This window comes from Rosa rugosa, chromosome 3, assembly GCF_958449725.1.
Source record: "Rosa rugosa chromosome 3, drRosRugo1.1, whole genome shotgun sequence".
Lineage (NCBI taxonomy): Eukaryota > Viridiplantae > Streptophyta > Magnoliopsida > Rosales > Rosaceae > Rosa > Rosa rugosa.
In genome coordinates, this window is record NC_084822.1 from 16,809,552 (window position 1) to 16,827,033 (window position 17,482).

A 17,482-nucleotide genomic window follows, 5' to 3' on the forward strand; every position below is an offset into this window, starting at 1 on the left:
GCTCCTAACACGGCGGAAAGAGATTTTGAGTGATTCCTCTCCTCAGATTTCTCGCGTGGAGCAGGCGGGAGAAGAGCGGGCGGCCACTCAAGGCCGAGCGTTCTTTTTTCGCAGCCTACCTCTAGGGCCAGACTGTCTGACTTATGTTTTTCCCCTAGAGGTAGATGTGGTTGTGAGTTGCGCTCTCCTGCAGACCATCTCCATCCCGGAGGGTAATGGATTACTTCCTTCCCTCCATCTACAGTACAAATGAGAGCAGCTGCAACTCAGATCAGATAAGACATGTGGGTGAAGAGAGGGAGAGGAAGAGAAATTTTGATCATAGCACCGCCCCCTTGTCACCGCAAGATTCAAGATTTCAGCAACTCTCATGATTTGTGGGCCACTTTTGGCCTTGTAACCTGCAAATGTAATAGTTTCGATTTGTATTGCTTCTGGCCGCAAAGCCACTTTATGAATGAAAGTTTCTGAATATTATTGCAAAAGAAGCTGTTATAAAATAAGGCCTCATGTATAGGCCATTACATATATGTATATTCTTAACACATCTTGTCAAGAAATTTGAAAATAAAGAAATTTGAAAATAAAGTGCTACAAAAAAGTATTGCTACAATATACAGCCTCTGTGAAGGCCTGAATATATAGGATGTTGCCCCCCTAGGGTTCGTAGGTGAAGGGAAGACAGGATGCGAAGGCCACAAGAAAGGCCTGAGTAAAATGGATGTTGGGAACTGACGAAGACTATGTTTGCCCCCCAGTCTAAGAAGGGGAATCTGGAGGGTCTTCGAACTCCCAAACACTAGGGTAATATTCTTCAGGAATCGTCCGTTGATGGGGTTGCGATGTATGTCACCGTCCAAATCTTTGAGGTGAAAGGCCCCGCGCTCCAGAATGCGGTGAACAACAAAGGGTCCTTCCCATCGCGGGGTCCATTTACCGCGACCTGTCAACTTCTCACCAAAGGGAAGAACAGCCTTCCAAACAAGGTCACCCTCTTTGTAACTACGGCCACGCGTCCTCTTGTCATAGGCGCGAGCAACACGCTGTTTTTCCATTACCAAATTATCCAAAGCTGTTAAGCGCTGCTCGCTGAGGTCCTCATGTTCTTGCCACATCGCTTGGACATAGTCTTCGCCTATCAAGTGATGCTGATCTTGGACTCGCAAGGATTGAACGTTGAGTTCTAAGGGTAAAACTGCGTCATGACCAAACATGAGTGCATAGGGCGTTGTAGCAGTGGGATTCCTCTTGGAAGTGCGATAAGCCCATAATGTCTCATACAGCGTGCTGTGCCACTGGCGAGGGTTTTCAACAAGCATCTTCTTGAGAAGGGTGATAATAATCTTGTTACTGGCTTCCGCTTGACCGTTGGACTGAGCATAATATGGAGTGCTGTGGATGAATTGGATGCCCAACTCGTTGACAAGTGTCTCTACCTCACCGCCCATGAACGCTGCCCCCCTGTCGGAAACGAGCACTTCAGGGATACCAAACCTGCAGATGATGTGCTGGAAAATGAATTGGCGAATGGTGGCACCAGAAGCCTCTTTCAAAGGTGCAGCTTCGACCCATTTGGTGAAGAAGTCTGTGGCCACGATGATGAACTTGTGTTGAAGGGAAGAATGGGGGTGAATCATCCCAATCAAGTCCAATGCCCAACCGCGCGCAGGCCAAGGCTTAATAATAGGTTGCATGGGAATGTTGGGGATGTGCTGCACTGGGCCATGTGCCTGACAATCTTGGCATCCTTTTGCGAACGTGATACAATTCTTCAAAATGCCAGGCCAATAGTAGCCATGTCTCCTGATAAGCCAACGCATCTTAGGGCCCGCTTGATGGGCGCCACATACTCCTGTATGGACCTCGCGCATTAGCCGTTTTGCTTCGCTGCCATAGACACATCTGAAGTCCATGCCATCTTCCCCGCGTCGTCGCAGCTCATCGCCCCTGAGGAAGTAGTTCAAGGCAAGAAAACGAACCTTCCTGTCTGTCGTAAGATCTGGATGCTTGAGGTAAGCCATCAACGGAATTCGCCAATCGACGTCAATAGGTTCTAGGACAGCGACGACCGGATCGTCGGGCGGGTCAGGCCGTGCGAGCCATGAAGGCAGCGTGCGGCGCTCAACTTTCAGTATGCGCTCGCGAACCCCATATTTCAGTGTAATACCTGTAGCCAATTGAGCAAGCTCATTGGCCGCAAAATTGCGCTCGCGGGGTATGTATTCCAAATCAACGTCATCAAACTGATCCAAAAGCTCAATGGCACGAGTGAGATATGGCACGAGCAAACAGCTTACACACCTGTATTTCTCCTGGAGCTGATTTATCACGAGCAGAGAGTCACAACGTACCTGAACGTCCCTTACCCCCATTTCCAGTAAGACTTCCAGGCCAATAATAAGGGCCTCATACTCTGCCTGGTTATTAGTGCATTTAAACTCCAATTGGAAAGAATAGGAGAAACGATCGCCCGCTGGGTTTTCCAGAACAATTCTGACTCCTGCTAATGTTTTTGTTCTTGATCCATCGAAGAATAATACCCAGGGTTGCAGTGAGACAGTGGCTTGATACCATATTGCATACTCTGGGATGTGCGCCAAATCTGGTCGAGTTGTGGTGGTGATCGCTATCTCTAATTCCTTGACTGGGGGAATATCCAACATAGGGTGGTATGCCAAAAAATCTGCAATAGCTTGTCCCTTCACTGCTTTCTGTGGAACATATTGTAGCGAAAATTCGGATAGAGCTAATACCCATTTGCCAATGCGGCCCCTTAGAATAGGGCGCGACAACATGTACTTAACCAGGTCGGTTTGAGCGATGATGCTTGTAGTAAAGGATAACATGTAATGTCGCAACTTGCAAGCGGAGAAGTACAACGTGAGACACAACTTTTCCATAGGAGAGTACCTTGTCTCACAATCTGTAAGTGTCCTACTGAGGTAAAAAATGGCATGCTCGACACCTTCTTCATCGTCTTGGGCAAGTAAGCTACCTATAGAGACTTCAGCCGCTGAAATATATAGCTTTAACGGAAATCCAGCTCGCGGGGGAACCAAGACTGGTGGACTCGCTAAATAGGCCTTGATTTTGTCGAAAGCCTCTTGATGCTGAGATTCCCATACGAACTCATTCTGTCCTTGCAACTTCAGCAATGGAGAGAAGGGCTGGATCTTACCTGCAGAGTTAGAAATAAAACGTCGTAGGAAGTTGATTTTACCCAGCAGGCATTGTAGCTCCTTCTTAGTTTGTGGAGGGGACGCGTTGATGACCGCGCTCGCTTTATCCTCAGGGACCTCAATTCCCCTCTGATGTACAATGAAGCCCAGGAAATCTCCCGCTTGAACGCCTAACACGCACTTGGCGGGGTTCATCTTCAGCTTATGTTGGCGCATTCGCTCGAAGACTCTCCTGAGATCTATGATGTGGTTCCCTTTCTCTTTTGATTTAACCACGACGTCATCGATGTAAACCTCTAAAATTTTCCCAAGGATATCGTGGAAGATCAGGTTCATGGCTCGCTGATAAGTTGCCCCAGCATTCTTCAGCCCAAAAGGCATAACCACATACTCGAAAACACCCGCGAATCCAGGACATCGGAATGCAGTTTTATGTCTGTCCTCCTCCGCGACCGGAATTTGGTGATACCCTGCTGTGCCATCCATAAAGGACAGTAATTCATGTCCTGCTACAGCGTCTACCAACATATCCGCTACCGGCATGGGGTAAACATCTTTAGGTGTAGCGATATTGAGGTCTCTGTAATCCACGCAGACCCTCATCTTACCATTCTTCTTGCGAACTGGCACTATATTAGATAGCCATTGATTGTATTTGGCCACTCTGATAATGCCTGATTTATGCATTTTCTCAACTTCCTCTTTGACAAGGACTTGGGTTTCTGCATTCATTCTTCGCGGTTCTTGTTTCACAGGCCTCTTGTCAGGGAGTGTTGGTAGCTGATGGCAAACCAAATCCGATGACAGGCCGGGCATATCTTCATATTTCTCTGCAAAGCAGTCTTTGAATTCCAGTAACAACTCAATAAGCCTCTGTTTTTCGCTAGGCTCCAAGTAAGCACTGATAGCCACTTCCATAGGCTCTTCTGTCGTTCCAAGATTGACCTTTTCAGTAGGGTCTCTGACCTTAGGGGGTGTGTCGTCCAGCACTGCCGGAGCGAGCTGAATTTCTACCTCCTCTTCCTGTTCCTGATCAGAGAACTCTTCATTGACGGTTTCTAAGGTTGCGACTCGATCATAGGCCTCTTTCTCCACTAAGTACGAAGATAATCTTTCATACAGCGAGTGGAGGGCCTCTATCCCTTCCTCTGGAAGGTCGTAATCCATTATTCGTTTAATGGTTTGGGCACAGCGTGGCCAGGCCTGTCCAAGCCTTCCTTTACGAGCGTGAGCCCCCACTGTGCCAAATCAGAGGCCGTCACCCCTGTGGGGCGGCCCTTGTTATCGATGCCACTGACTTGCAATGGAGTAATAGGCTCCAAGTAGTACCTGACATCTACATAATTCGCGGAAACTGGAAATGGACGAGGGTCAGCTTTGATCACCTCAGCCTTATCCGTCTCTCTGTTCCACATAATGAGTTCCTGATGGAGAGTTGATGGAACACAATAACTCCGGTGGATCCAATCCCTGCCCAGAATAGCGCTATAGGCTGCATAACAGTCAGTTACAAAGAAAGCATAAACACCCTCTGCAGGACCAACCTTGATACGCAAGAAAAGTAATCCCAAGGTCTTCGTCACAGTCCCTGCGAAGTTCTTGAGTGTAAGGGATGTAGACTGGATTTTCTCTTTCTTGATCCCGAGCAAATGCATGGTCCTGGTAGTGATGACGTTCACAGCAGCTCCGGTATCAACCATAATCTTGCTAACTTTGGTGCCGCCAATCTCCGCTGTGATGTACAAAGGTCGCATGTGTTGAACCATAGCGGGTGTAGGCCTGGTGAAGCTCATGAAGAACTCTTTGCTGTTAGCATCTTCTGTTTCAAGAAAGACAGCCTCCTCTACAGGTGTTGTGATCGCTGATGTAATCTGCAAAGGTTGGGCGCTATTTTCCTTAGTTTCTACACAATCCTGCGCGGCGACTGGTAGTGCATACCTCGCGGGGAGTACGTAAACCATGTTGCAAGATGTATCGGTCACAACCGTTTCATCCATGTCCTCTTGCAGGTTCAGCTTGGGTTCTTTGACAGGTATGTCAGTATTGAATTGCTTAGCCAGCCGCTCTACTAATGATTCCTCCGTAAGGCCTTTTACCTCACATTGCTCATGCCCTGGTATCCCAGTGGCTCGCTCAGGCGAGTTGGACTTTGGGTCGCTTGTTGCAGTCACCTCAGGGGTAACAACGACACTCTGGACCTTTTTAGGTTTCCACTGTAGCGTATTGGCAACTCTGTCCTTGCCCCCCAGTCTCTCAAAAACTGAGGATTTGGCCTCTGAGTCGTCGCGAAACAACTTGCGCCTGACATGCGGTCGCCTAGTCGGCGAACTCTCCTTTCGAGCTGGCGGAGGTCTCCTCTCGTCTGTAATTCTGCAAAAAACACTGGGCTTAGATGCCCCTTTTGCTGAGCTCACTTGCTTCTGGAAGCTGCGAGGAGTTATTAATGGCTTAGCAGCTAATATCTCCATCTCTTTCTGATACTGTTCAGGTGATTTGACCAGCTGCGAAGGTTTAATCAGACCCTGGTCCAGAGCCTGTAGCGCGCGTTTGGCTTCTCCAAATCTGCGCTGCAGTTTTCTCTTCTTGGAAGGACTTATTTCCACTGCCTTCCCCTTTTCTCTTGTGTACCACTTACCTTCCTTAATCGTGGCGGCAGAAGCAGGAGGTATGTAGGGCTTGGTCAAGATGTCTTTGCGCTTGATTATGGCCTTCTCTTCTGATTTCTGATCAACCGCGGCCGCTCTCAACCTCTGGAAGAGATTGGAATCCTTTGGGGATGGTGGTGATTCCAGTTTCTCGTGTTTTCTTGGACTGGAAGGTTGATAGTTCTGTGATGGTGATGACCATTTGATGGGTGGGAGAGAACCAAAACGAAATGTCTGCTCGCCCTCTTCGCGTGACACCTGAATGCCACACTCTTCCTTGCATCACGAGCATAAGACCACAGATGAGGCTTTACCCACTGGCTCAAACTTCTTCTTTGCAGGAGGCTCATCCTTGTCAGGTTGGTCTCCTTTCGCCTTTTCATTCAAATCCAGGGTTGGTTTCCTCCAACTCTGCTTAGTCCAGTTCACGTCGACCATGTTGACCCCAGTGTCAGGAAAAGGGTTCAGGTCTACGAGCGCTGCTGCTGTTACTGGAGCCTCTACCTGCAAACTACCATTGTTAAGCCATACCTGAATCTGGTCTTTGAGTTTCACACAGTCTGCTGTATTATGATTCCACAGATTGTGAAATTTGCAGTACTTCTTCCCTTTTAGCTGGTCTGGACGAGGAAACGGTCCAAAGTCGGTCTTTACCATCTTCGCGTTGATCATCTCATCTAGGATTTCATGTGCCTTATTGGCATCATATGTATATGCCGCGAATTCCGGTTTGGTGAAGGCCATTGATTTGAGCTTGACAGGTTCTTTGGAAATTTTCAACTGTTTCAAGGCTGGATTCTTTCTCCCTGTCAGCTCATAAGCAGCGATGTCATTATCCTCCTCTTCATCATCGTCTTGACTCAACTCTTCACTGTGGTGGTGATAGTAGGGGTCATAAGTAGCCGGTTGGTAGCTCAGGGCCGCTACAGTGCGATGTTTTCCTGGTACATATGTCCCCTTGGAGGCATTCTTCCTTGCATCAGTTTCTCTAAGGAGATGCTCGAAGCTGCCCACCTCTGTGATGAGTTCTCCCATTGACTGGATCATGCTGCCATGCTGCTTCTTTCGCTGTCGAGGCTCTAAACCCTTGATCGCCAACTTGATCAACTCTTTCTCTGGCAGGATCACATTCAGTTTGGCCTTCTGAATCTGGAAGCGTTGAAGGTATGCAACGACGGATTCAGTAGGCTGCTGAGCCATTTGGGTGAGAGAAGCCAAATCAACTTCAGGCTCAATGGCTCCAAAAGTTTCTCGAAAGAGTTTTTCCATTGCGGGCCAATCTGCCACTGTTCCTGGTCGGAGTTTGGAAAACCACCTGAAGGCCGCTCCCGAAAGCGAAGTGCCAAAGATCCTGCACTTGAGGATGTCATCATTCTGGTACTGGCCGCATTGCACTTTGAACCTGGCCAGATGAGTGATTGCATTCTCGGTGTCTTCCCCTGAAAAAGTAGAAAATATGATGTTTTTATATCCCCTGGGAAATGGCGCGAGCATTATATGCGGCGGGAAAGGTCCCTCATAGACCCCATCCATTTGGGCTCTCAGGTTAGCCAGCCTGATCATCTCCTCGACCTCGTCTCGTCTAACATATTCCGGGCCTAGAGGAGGGGGATGTATTGCTATAGTGTGGCGAGCAGCCTGTATGGGTGTTGCTTGGTTCACAATTGCTGCCTCTTCTCCCATCTGGACAACGCGGGTTATAGCGGGCTGTTGAAAAGTCACTGCCGGCATAGGCATCTCTTTTGTCAAAGCTGTTATCTTGACAGGATTACCAGCTTGGTCAATCCCGTAATAACCTCCTGGCAGCTCTTGATATATGTTTTCCGCCCCGTCGCTGTCGTACTGAACGAACACGGTGGAGTCGGACGGAGCTGTGCCACCTTTCGATGTCTGCTGCCTCTGTCTGGTGGTCTGCCCGCCTGACGAAGTAGCCTTTTCTTTGCTACCGCCAATAACCAGCGCTTGTTCTTTATTTTTCTGTGGCGTAGCAGCAGCTGTTGTGGGAGGTGCAGTGGTGTTGCTGCTAACTTTCTCTCGCTGATTCGGCGGCACGTACTTGCCTGAACCAGATGGTTGGCCAAGGGAACCCAGGATAACGTTAGGATCACCTAACGTCTTGTTCAACACTTCTCTAGCTTGGTTCAACTCGGCTCTTTGCATGGCCACCTCAGTTGCGAGATTCTCTCCATCTTTACGAAGACTTGCCATATCAGACGCTGCCTGCTTCGTATGGTTCTCAATAATCTCTATCAATCCTTGGTGGCTCCGGTTCTGGTTCTCTGCAATACTTGTAGCATGAGCCCTTAACGCCTTCTCTGTTTGTGAGATTTGTTCTGTAGTCTCCACTGACTGTCGGGAAAGACGTTCGTGTATCTCACGTATAATCTTATTTGTCCTCGCGTTTTCCCTTTCAAAATCAGCGGCGATCCACTTGCTATGATTTTCGACGTTTTCCCTCATGATCGCGAGCGCGACCTCGGTTGTTGCTCCCTCTGGAATAGGCTTTGCAACGAAAGCCTCTATTCCTCTACTCCCCACTGTGTTGGAGATAGTGGAAGTGACAGGCTCATTGGCCTAAGTAGCAGTAGTAGTTTGACCCTCAGCAGCGGTCTGGTGATTCTCTCCTTGTTCCGTTGACATATTGGAGGATTCGGAATGGAGAGAGAATCGTTGAATGACTTGTTCTTCAGAAAGACCACGACACTCCGCACGAGGATGCGGTGTGTAACTGGAGGTCTCATGCTTTGAGCAGTTAGCGTAGCCCTTTTGGTAAGGGTTTTCGCTTGACTTCCCAATGGCTAACGTTCACGAAAAGACACTAGTTGGTCCCACTGGGCGTGCCAAAATGTTTGGCGCAAAAACCAGTTGGCTTGCAAACTGTCTCTTTTGAGCGTGTGCGCAGGCGTGCCAGTACCGTGGGGTACAGTCGTCGGGGTAGTCCCTTGACCTGACTTCTTCTTCAAGCGTTGTGGACGAGGAGAGCACCAACCTCGCCACAAGGTTCTTCTCTAGCCTTCCGGGAAAGGACTTTCTGCCTTACGGATAAGGACTTTGGGTGTGATCTCTTCGCGTCACCGAATCGATACTTAGTGTTGTAGACTAAGCAGAGCAATCACTGGGAAGTTTGGAGAAAGCACGGGTTGCGCTAAAGCGTGACTTTAGCTTCGCTGGGTTGCGAGGGCGTTACCCTTGCTTCGCTGGTAGTAACAGTGGCGGTTGCGCTCGCAGTCGGCTCCTGGGGAGACTGGGACTGGAAGTACGGTCGCCGGGTTGATCTGGTGATGCTGACAGTCGGCTCTTAGAGAGACTAGGACTGGCGGGCGGTCACCGGGTTTTAACGAGGTTGAAGGTTTGCTCCGGGGAGGCTTTGTAATCGCTAGGATTGATTGATATGAGAGAGGTCCTTAATTCGTCCTTGAAACCTGATATATATACCTAGGGTTTCGACTGCTCCTTGCCACAGAAGGATTATTGGTTGAAGTTTCCTATTCAATCCTCGCTACCCGACTCCAATAAGGTTTCGTTTTCCTTATGGATCACGGAATGGGTGAAGCTGTAACCCAAACCCGAATAGGCTTATTTTTGGGCCGCAGGTATCGGCCCGCTGTGCTGAATCCACTAAAGGATCTTGCCAAAATTACTTTTGGGCTCAAACACCCCCGATATCTCTCTTTTTCGACTAACCGATATATCTTAGGGGGTTAATATCTTATCTTCTATCGTTTCTATGAAATTTATCCGACATCGTCAAATATCCCCGATATATTAGATATTTGAGATATATCCCCGATAAAGTGAAGAAATATTTGTAAAATCTGCTGGAAAAAAAAATAGAAAAAACTCAGTAATTCTCTAAATGCAAATCTGTGTGAAGAGAGATCTCCTCAAGGCAAATATGGGTGAGGAGAAATCCCCTCAAGGCGAATCTAGGTGAGGAGAAAATCCCCTCAAGGCGGGTGCGGAGAAATATCCTCAAGGCGATTCTGGGTGAGAAGTAATTCTCTAAATGCAAATCTGTGTGAGGAGAGATTTGGTACTGTGTAGTATGTGACTGTGTCTGTAACTCTATATGTAGTCTGTAACTCTGTACTCTGTAGTTAAATAATAGAAAGAAGATAAAGGTTCAATTATTCAAATGAGGCCAAGTGACTTTGCAGAAGGAACCATATATGGATGGCAAGATGAGAACAGGGTACAGAGTATATAGTATTGACTATGCATCTTGAAAAAGTGAGGAATAATGAAGCTACTGTGTAGTCTGTAGTTGAACTATAAATGGCATTGATCCACTTCATGATTGTATTATGCCTGCACACCTCGATGATGAAGCTGGAAGACCTCTTCCACAAGTTATAAAAATTGCAACTAATGCTGGAATCAATGTAGAGAGGGTCTTATCTAAAGAAGTTGTTAAAAACCCAAGAGATAATTTAGATAGTGATGATGCGTGGGGTGGTACAGCAACTCCAGATAGTTCTGATGATGGTGGAGAGGGTGGAAGCGGAACAGGTGGTGGAGGTGAAAGATATGAATATGGACAATCTTCTGTGGGTGGAGGATTAAACCAATTTACATGTGAAGGTAATTTTGATCATACCACCCAAGATGAAGACCACGAAGTGAGAACAGCTAGTCATGGTGCTCAAGAGAAAACCCGATATGGGAGGAGGACTAGAGGTGCAATTGATGATCAAAGTACCCCATCTGATGTTTCTTCAATTGCCTTAAGTTTTGACTCTATCAGTTTAGGCACAGAGTGCAGTGGGATCTCAAATGAATCTCAAGAAGACAACAATCAATTTGGCTATGACGCTTATATATATAATCAATATGGAGAAGTATATGATCAGTCATCCAATTGGATTCATCCTTATTATCCCCTTATAGAGGAAACAGTCGTTAGCTCTATAAAGATCTATAACTATCATGTTCATCACTGCAATTCGTACTATATGGCTCATATGTCTTGGTCTGATTATTGTATTTTCATAAACCAGCGAGCGGCTTTTCAACCATCTAGAGTCTCTTTTTGGATGTAGATGAAGTTGACATTCATATGTATTTATATGTTATACTAATAAATTGACTATTTCAAAAACGATATATTTTCTCTTATATCCTAGATATTTCCAATATCTCCCTTTTTCAAAGTTCTGATAGATATGAAGATACTGATATTTAAAACCTTGCCCGTGACACTTCATGAAGGAGATCATAGAGGGTTGGAACAGTTGGTTTACAGTCTCAAAGAAAGTCTCAGAGAAAGGAGGAAGATCAGTTTGAAGCAAATACAGGATATATATAGCAGAAAGCCCATAAATTGGGTTGGTGAAAAAGAAAGAGAGCACCCAACAAACTGATTCGCACCGCTCTCCAACGATTTCTTAATCGCGTCCCCATCAGTGCTATCCCCGACATTAAAAATTCACCTGGTAATATAACATTGCTCAATTTCCTATTTCCTTTTTCTTTTGGGGAAATTCATTATAGACCCAATTCTTATAAAATCTAGTGGAAAAAAGCCACCTATTATTTTTTTTCAATCTACACCCAATTATGCCAACTAGGATAAAATATTGCCTTTCTTTTTTTTATGAAAATTACACATATTGCCACTATTTAAATCTGATAAACATAAGTCAACTAACAAGATTAACGCCCTCTTTAAACACCTTAATTGTAGATTTTAAAAACCTTAATTGTAGATTTTTTTGATTGGTCCCATTATTCCAGCAATTTTCCTTCTACTCATCATTATGGCTAGAATTATGGAGCTTTTCTTTACACATTTTTTTTAATTAAAATGTTTTATAGACTTAAATGAATGTAGAATTTACTTTTTGGTAATTTAAACTTTCTATTTTAAAGGTAGATTTTGTGTTATGAAACTCAACTAATTAGTATTAGTTGTTCTTATCTGTTGTGTTTTGCAACAGAACTCTAGATTTATGTTTTTCATCCATGCATTTACTTGCAACTTGACTTAAAGGTAGAGGTTTAAGTTTTTAACCTAGATAATAGATTTTTTTTTCTTTCTAATTACAACCTAAGGATTAGACACGTATGCTTAGCTAACCTCATTTCTAAGAATTTCATATTAACCTATTTATTAGAATCATTTTTCACATCCACCTCTTTCTTAGGTATTCGATCTATATATCCTTGCGATTTGAGCATATTTCTTAGGTTGAATCTCTAACTTATCCCTATATGCATATGCCTATCTATTAGGTAACAATTGGGAATGAACAATCATCAAATTAATATGACAATATACAAAAGGAAAAGTTCAAACTTAGAACAAGATACTTTACCATAAGATTCTGGGCAGAATGATGAAAAAATAAAAGATTTGAAAAAATTAAATCTAATAAATAACATACCTTATTAGTAGATGCCACACTTTTGAAAACCAAAAATTAAAAAAAGAATATGGTCACGAACGCATAGGTCATACACAAGTTCACAACAATAATTTGAAGTTCTTTCTTACTTCTTTCTTCTGGACCTTCAGGAACATGAATTAGTATCTCTATAGTTTGAAATCATGGTGCTATATAAAAGTTTTGAAAAAATTTGAAATCAAACCATGCACGAATTAAGCCATATAATTAATTCTTTCCATATGACTTTTTACAAACTACTAAAGGGTACAATAGGAACACAAAAGTGGATGAAAATTGTATGAACAATCTACTCAGTAAGGAATGTTTCATGATGTGGTTTGGGTGTAGATTGAAAAGAAAAAGTGATTGGGTTTAACCTAATAAATCATTGTAAAATTGGGTTTAAAGCTAATTTTCTCTTTTCTTTTTGTTACTTTTATTTGTAATAAATTGGGTCTGATTTGAACACCCCATTTTGAAAATGGTTCTGTTTTTAATGTATGGCAAGTATTGGCATTGAAAACTGGGGATAGTGTAAGAGATGCCATACATTTGTTGTATGACAAGAATGTGTGTGGTGCACCCATTGCGGATTCCGCTTCAGGAGGATTTTCAGGATCCCCTTTATCCGTTTCATTGATTTAGCAACCATGCTTCTCTGGTGTCTTGAGGTATGCTATTTCATTTCCTGCATAAATGCACAACCCCAAATGAGCAGTTATGGAATGCCGAGTTGTTCTGATAAAAATATCATTTTGAGGAATGTGAAAAAGAAGAAAACCGCAGCAGAGACACTGGGAAGGAAGAGGTTGGCAACTATGGTTTTTGGGCCATGCTTAAACAACATCCTCAAATTGGCCAAACTAAGGTTTTATATATATCTTTATTTCTTTTGTTTGCTATGATGATTAGTATTAGCGCTCCCCTATAGACTATTTTTGTACTCCCTTGTGGGAATGCATAACACTGTAATGACCAATATGGTAACTGTAAATGAAGTTGCAGAGCAGAAAATTGGAGTTCAGATTTTTTTAACTAACAATTTTTCTTTTAATTGTTGTTAATAACTTGGTGTACCAATGCATTTTGCGCTTGGGGCGAATAATATTTGACCACCACTGATTGTTTGAAAAACCAGTAGGTTGTAGGTTCAGCAGGAGTATTAGGTATTAAAAGGACATGAAATAATTAGTATACCAATGAGCCTTTTTCCTTTTCTTCTTTGTAACTAACAATAACATGAAAATACTGCTAGTAAGATAGAAATCGGTTTACACACACACACACATATATATATATATATAGGGCCCTTTTAGTGAGGGATCCCTTTTTTTTGGTCTTTTCTAGGGATAAGGCATTAGACAATACACACACACACACACAGATATATATATATATATATATATATATATAGGGCCTTTTTAGTGAGGGATCCCTTTTTTTGGTCTTTTCTAGGGATAAGGCATTAGACAAACTTTTCGATCATATTTTCACATCTCAACCGTTCAGTTTTTAGGTCCTAATGTATAGATCACTTCTGCAAATTTTCAGCAAATTTGATGATCGTTAAGGCATCCAAAACTACAATTTACCATTATAAATAAGGACGGTTCCAGTTCGACAGATTCGGTCTGTTCGTGTAAAAAAGAATATATATATATACAGTCCGGCTACACTAAGGACGTCCTTAGTTTTTATTAGGTACGGATTTCCGGTTTTCACCCACTTTCCGATCAAATTTTCACATCTTAACCGTTCAGTTTTTAGGTCCTAATGTATAGATCACCTCTGCAAAATTTCAGCCAAATTGGTGATCATTAAGACATCCAAAACTGCAAATTACAACAATGTAAACGAACGGTTCCGGTTCGACAGATTCGGTTCGTTCATGTAAATTGCAGTTTTGGACGCCTTAACGATCACCAAATTGGCTGAAATTTTGCAGAGGTGATCCATACATTAAGACCTAAAAACTGAACGGTTAAGATGTGAAAATGTGATCGGAAAGTGGGTGAAAACAGTAAATCCGTTCCATAAGAAAAACTAAGGACATCCTTACCTGAGAAAAATCCATATATATATATATATATATATATATATATATATATATATTCGAAGCGGTTCTAAAGAGGACGTCCGCACTGTTGTTAAAGTGCGGACGTCGACGCTGCAGCTCGGCTCGGGGCTCGACGGAGCGGCAGGGCTTGCCGGACTGATGCCAGGGGTCGGACGGACCAGTCTGCAGTCGGTGGAGTCGCCAGCGACGTGGTTGCAGCGCTGCCGAGAAACCTGCAGTTGCAGGTGAGGTCGCTGCCCAGAAACCTGCAACCCCGACCTCGAACGCTGCCCAGAACCGTTCAGGATGCCTCCGGCCCCCGTCCGCCAAGCCCCGAGCCGCCGTCGCAGCCTGGAACGCCGCTGCTGCGTCGCCGTCCGCACTTTCGTCCGCTTTGGAACGGGCCTATATATATATATATTATCATGATACTTTAATTTCTATTTGAATTATGATAGATTGGTGAGCTAGCCAAGTCTTTTCTATGGGACTCGTATTTTCCTGTGCACTTATTCCATGTTCTGTTGCTGCTTTCAAAGCACCGGCTGCACATTGTGCCTTTTATGGAGCGAACCAATTCTCAGTTGACTGGATTTATTTCACAGCTACCACTAAGCTCCACTCGATAAATGGTACCAAGAAATTTTGTATCAAGTTATAACAAAGTGAGATGATCTTTGAAGCTAAACTAAGTAATGACGAAATTCTTTTGATTTTTTAATTTTTTTTTCTTGTGTGCTTTGCATAGCATGGAGTAATCCATTTGCTGCTTCAATCAAGTGGTTTAGACTGGTTTGATAGCATTGCTGACAAACTTGTATCAAACGTCCGGTATGCGAAGCTAAATAATAATGCCTAAATTGTTTTTTTTTTCTTTTTTTCTTTTCTGGATCAAGAATCAAGCTATAGATATATACTTCACAATGAAATAATTAATTTCTCAATTAGTTTGAATTGCATCTACACGTACCCATGCTGTCATTCAGGATTGGTAATGAATTAAGATCATGTTGTGCATGTATATGAAGACCAAATCATACCAGAAGCTCTTCATGCTCTATGGAAAAACCGAAGTGGTGTAGTTACTGTCACCACTAGAGAGAATCAAAGGCTTATTGGTAGCATAAGGAACAGCGACATCTACTTCTCTTGGAAAAAGATAATATTTTTTGCAGTATAAAGTAAGTAACATCCATAGTCTCCTATTTTTTAAAAGCTTGTTTACTTACTGGTGAAGATCATGGGGTTTTTGCTTCTAATTAAAGAAACGGAGATTGGAGAGGGAAGGTGGCGGATGTCAATGTCCCCAACTATAGCTCTGTTTGGGTCTCTGTAGAAATGGTGAGGAGTTGAGGGCTGTGGCTAAGGAATGTTGGGTTGAGTTTGGGATTTTTCGGCTCATAGCATATGATTGGTGAGTTAGGTTGCAATAGGTTGCAATAGCCCAACATCTTGTTGGGCTCTGTCTATTGGAGTTAATGCTGAATTTTGTCTAAAACGTTGAGGGGCAGTTTAAGAAGTATCCTACATTTGTAACCAAAAACTAGAATCCTACTAATTTACTTGATATTTTATATGGACTATTCAATTAATCAACAAACCAAGTCCTCACATCTTCGTTTGCTCCCCTCTTTCTCTTCAGTTAGGTTAAAAACAAATTAAGTATTTTACGTAACAAATCCTTAAATGCATTCCCATCACATGAATCGTTAATCTGAGTTTTAATAACAAACATCTTGTCAGTCTGTCTATATTTAGTGTGTAATGTACAAATTGCAGATTTCACTTGTTTTTTAGGTTGTTAATGTAGATTCATCTGTTTAGGCATTACTGTTCAACACTTCCATTGATTAAGTAAAGTATTTGTAGAGAAAAGAAGATGATCATACAATAGTGCATGTTTAATCCTGATGCTTTAATAATACAGCTGCAGTACTCTGACTGTGGAGGAGTTCATTCACATGGAGACTAATAAAACAGGCTCCAATACAACCATCGAACGAGACCTCGGGGCTCTCCTATCAGCAGGATTTCTCCGTCTTAAGAATGGATTCTCACCAAGAATGGACTCACCAGTCACCAACAAGAGAACCCATACCCTGATGCAAGTCACGAGAAATATGTCAGACACTAAAAGCAGCTTCAGCTTTTTGGTTGATGATTCACATCGGCCACTAGGTTTGCTCACATTGAGAGACATGATCGTCCACTTCGCTCCACCATGCATCGATTTAAGTATTCATGGTGGCGGCTTTCTTTGAATCAGCTTTGGAGCAAAGTGGGTGCTCCGTGCTCCATAATGTAACCATAGTCTGTGATAATTATTAATATCGATTATCTCTATAAACTTGTCATCGAAAGCGGACCATAAATCTGCTAAAAGCCTTCCTCCTATATGTATTATTTGGTTATCTTTTGGACCTTTCCACTAAGCTGATTGTGTGGTTTTAGGTTGTACTGTAGATTCCTTGATGGGCGTGATGCTTCGACATCCAGATCAGTAACATTATATCTCAATATCTTGTGTTTGCTTTCCGTTTAATATTATTTTTCTTTCCAAATATCTTGTGTTTGCTTTCCGTTTAATATTATTTTTCTTTCCATTGGATTACTCATTTTGTCAGGTGAATAAGAAAAATGAGCTCCAGACCAGGTATAATCATTAGAGCAAGTCCACCCGTGGGTCACCAAGTCACCTACTATTCACTATTTTTTATGTGTATTCTCACTCTGTGGGTCACAGACACAGTGTATTTCGTGCCCTGGGTCACTCTGGTGACCTGCAAGCTGACCTGGTGACCCAGGTCTTATTGGAAACTGTGCCGGTAGCCAGAGAGTGGAAATAAACATTAAAAATCAGTGAATAGTTGGTGACCTGGTGACCTAACGGGTGAACTTGCTCTTAGAATTACAAGTCCCATATATTCCACTTCATTGTTCAAGAACAATACTATTATGTTCAAGTCAGAATTCATTTGATCAATAATCAATAGATCACAGTGATAACATAATCTAGTTAAAGGATATTATCTTATAAAGAATCACATTCTCCTGATAAAAAATAAAAATAAAATAGAGGTTCTTACTGCTCCTGATGAAAGAGGAAGCTAGGTTTCTCATTCTCAAGTAGCCAAGTTTAACCGTTATAATCCTCCAAAAAGGGTTGTGGTCGGGTTTAGAACAGTTGTTCCAATCTTCTTTCTCAGGGTTGGACGA

At 43.2% G+C, this 17,482-nt stretch overlaps 1 protein-coding gene and 1 pseudogene across 1 annotated transcript; one reads left to right on the forward strand and one right to left on the reverse strand.

Annotated features, from left to right (window-relative positions):
- Positions 1 to 220: 220 nt before the first annotated feature.
- LOC133737331 (uncharacterized) lies at positions 221 to 3,707 on the reverse strand. Its single transcript, XM_062164910.1, has 3 exons — positions 3,221 to 3,707; positions 1,851 to 2,995; positions 221 to 238 (listed from the first exon to the last, which is right to left on the reverse strand). The coding sequence occupies exons 1-3, from the start codon at positions 3,705 to 3,707 to the stop codon at positions 221 to 223; spliced, it is 1,650 nt and encodes a 549-aa protein (XP_062020894.1).
- Positions 3,708 to 9,993: 6,286 nt separating this feature from the next.
- LOC133737332 (SNF1-related protein kinase regulatory subunit gamma-1-like) lies at positions 9,994 to 16,594 on the forward strand (annotated as a pseudogene).
- Positions 16,595 to 17,482: the final 888 nt, after the last annotated feature.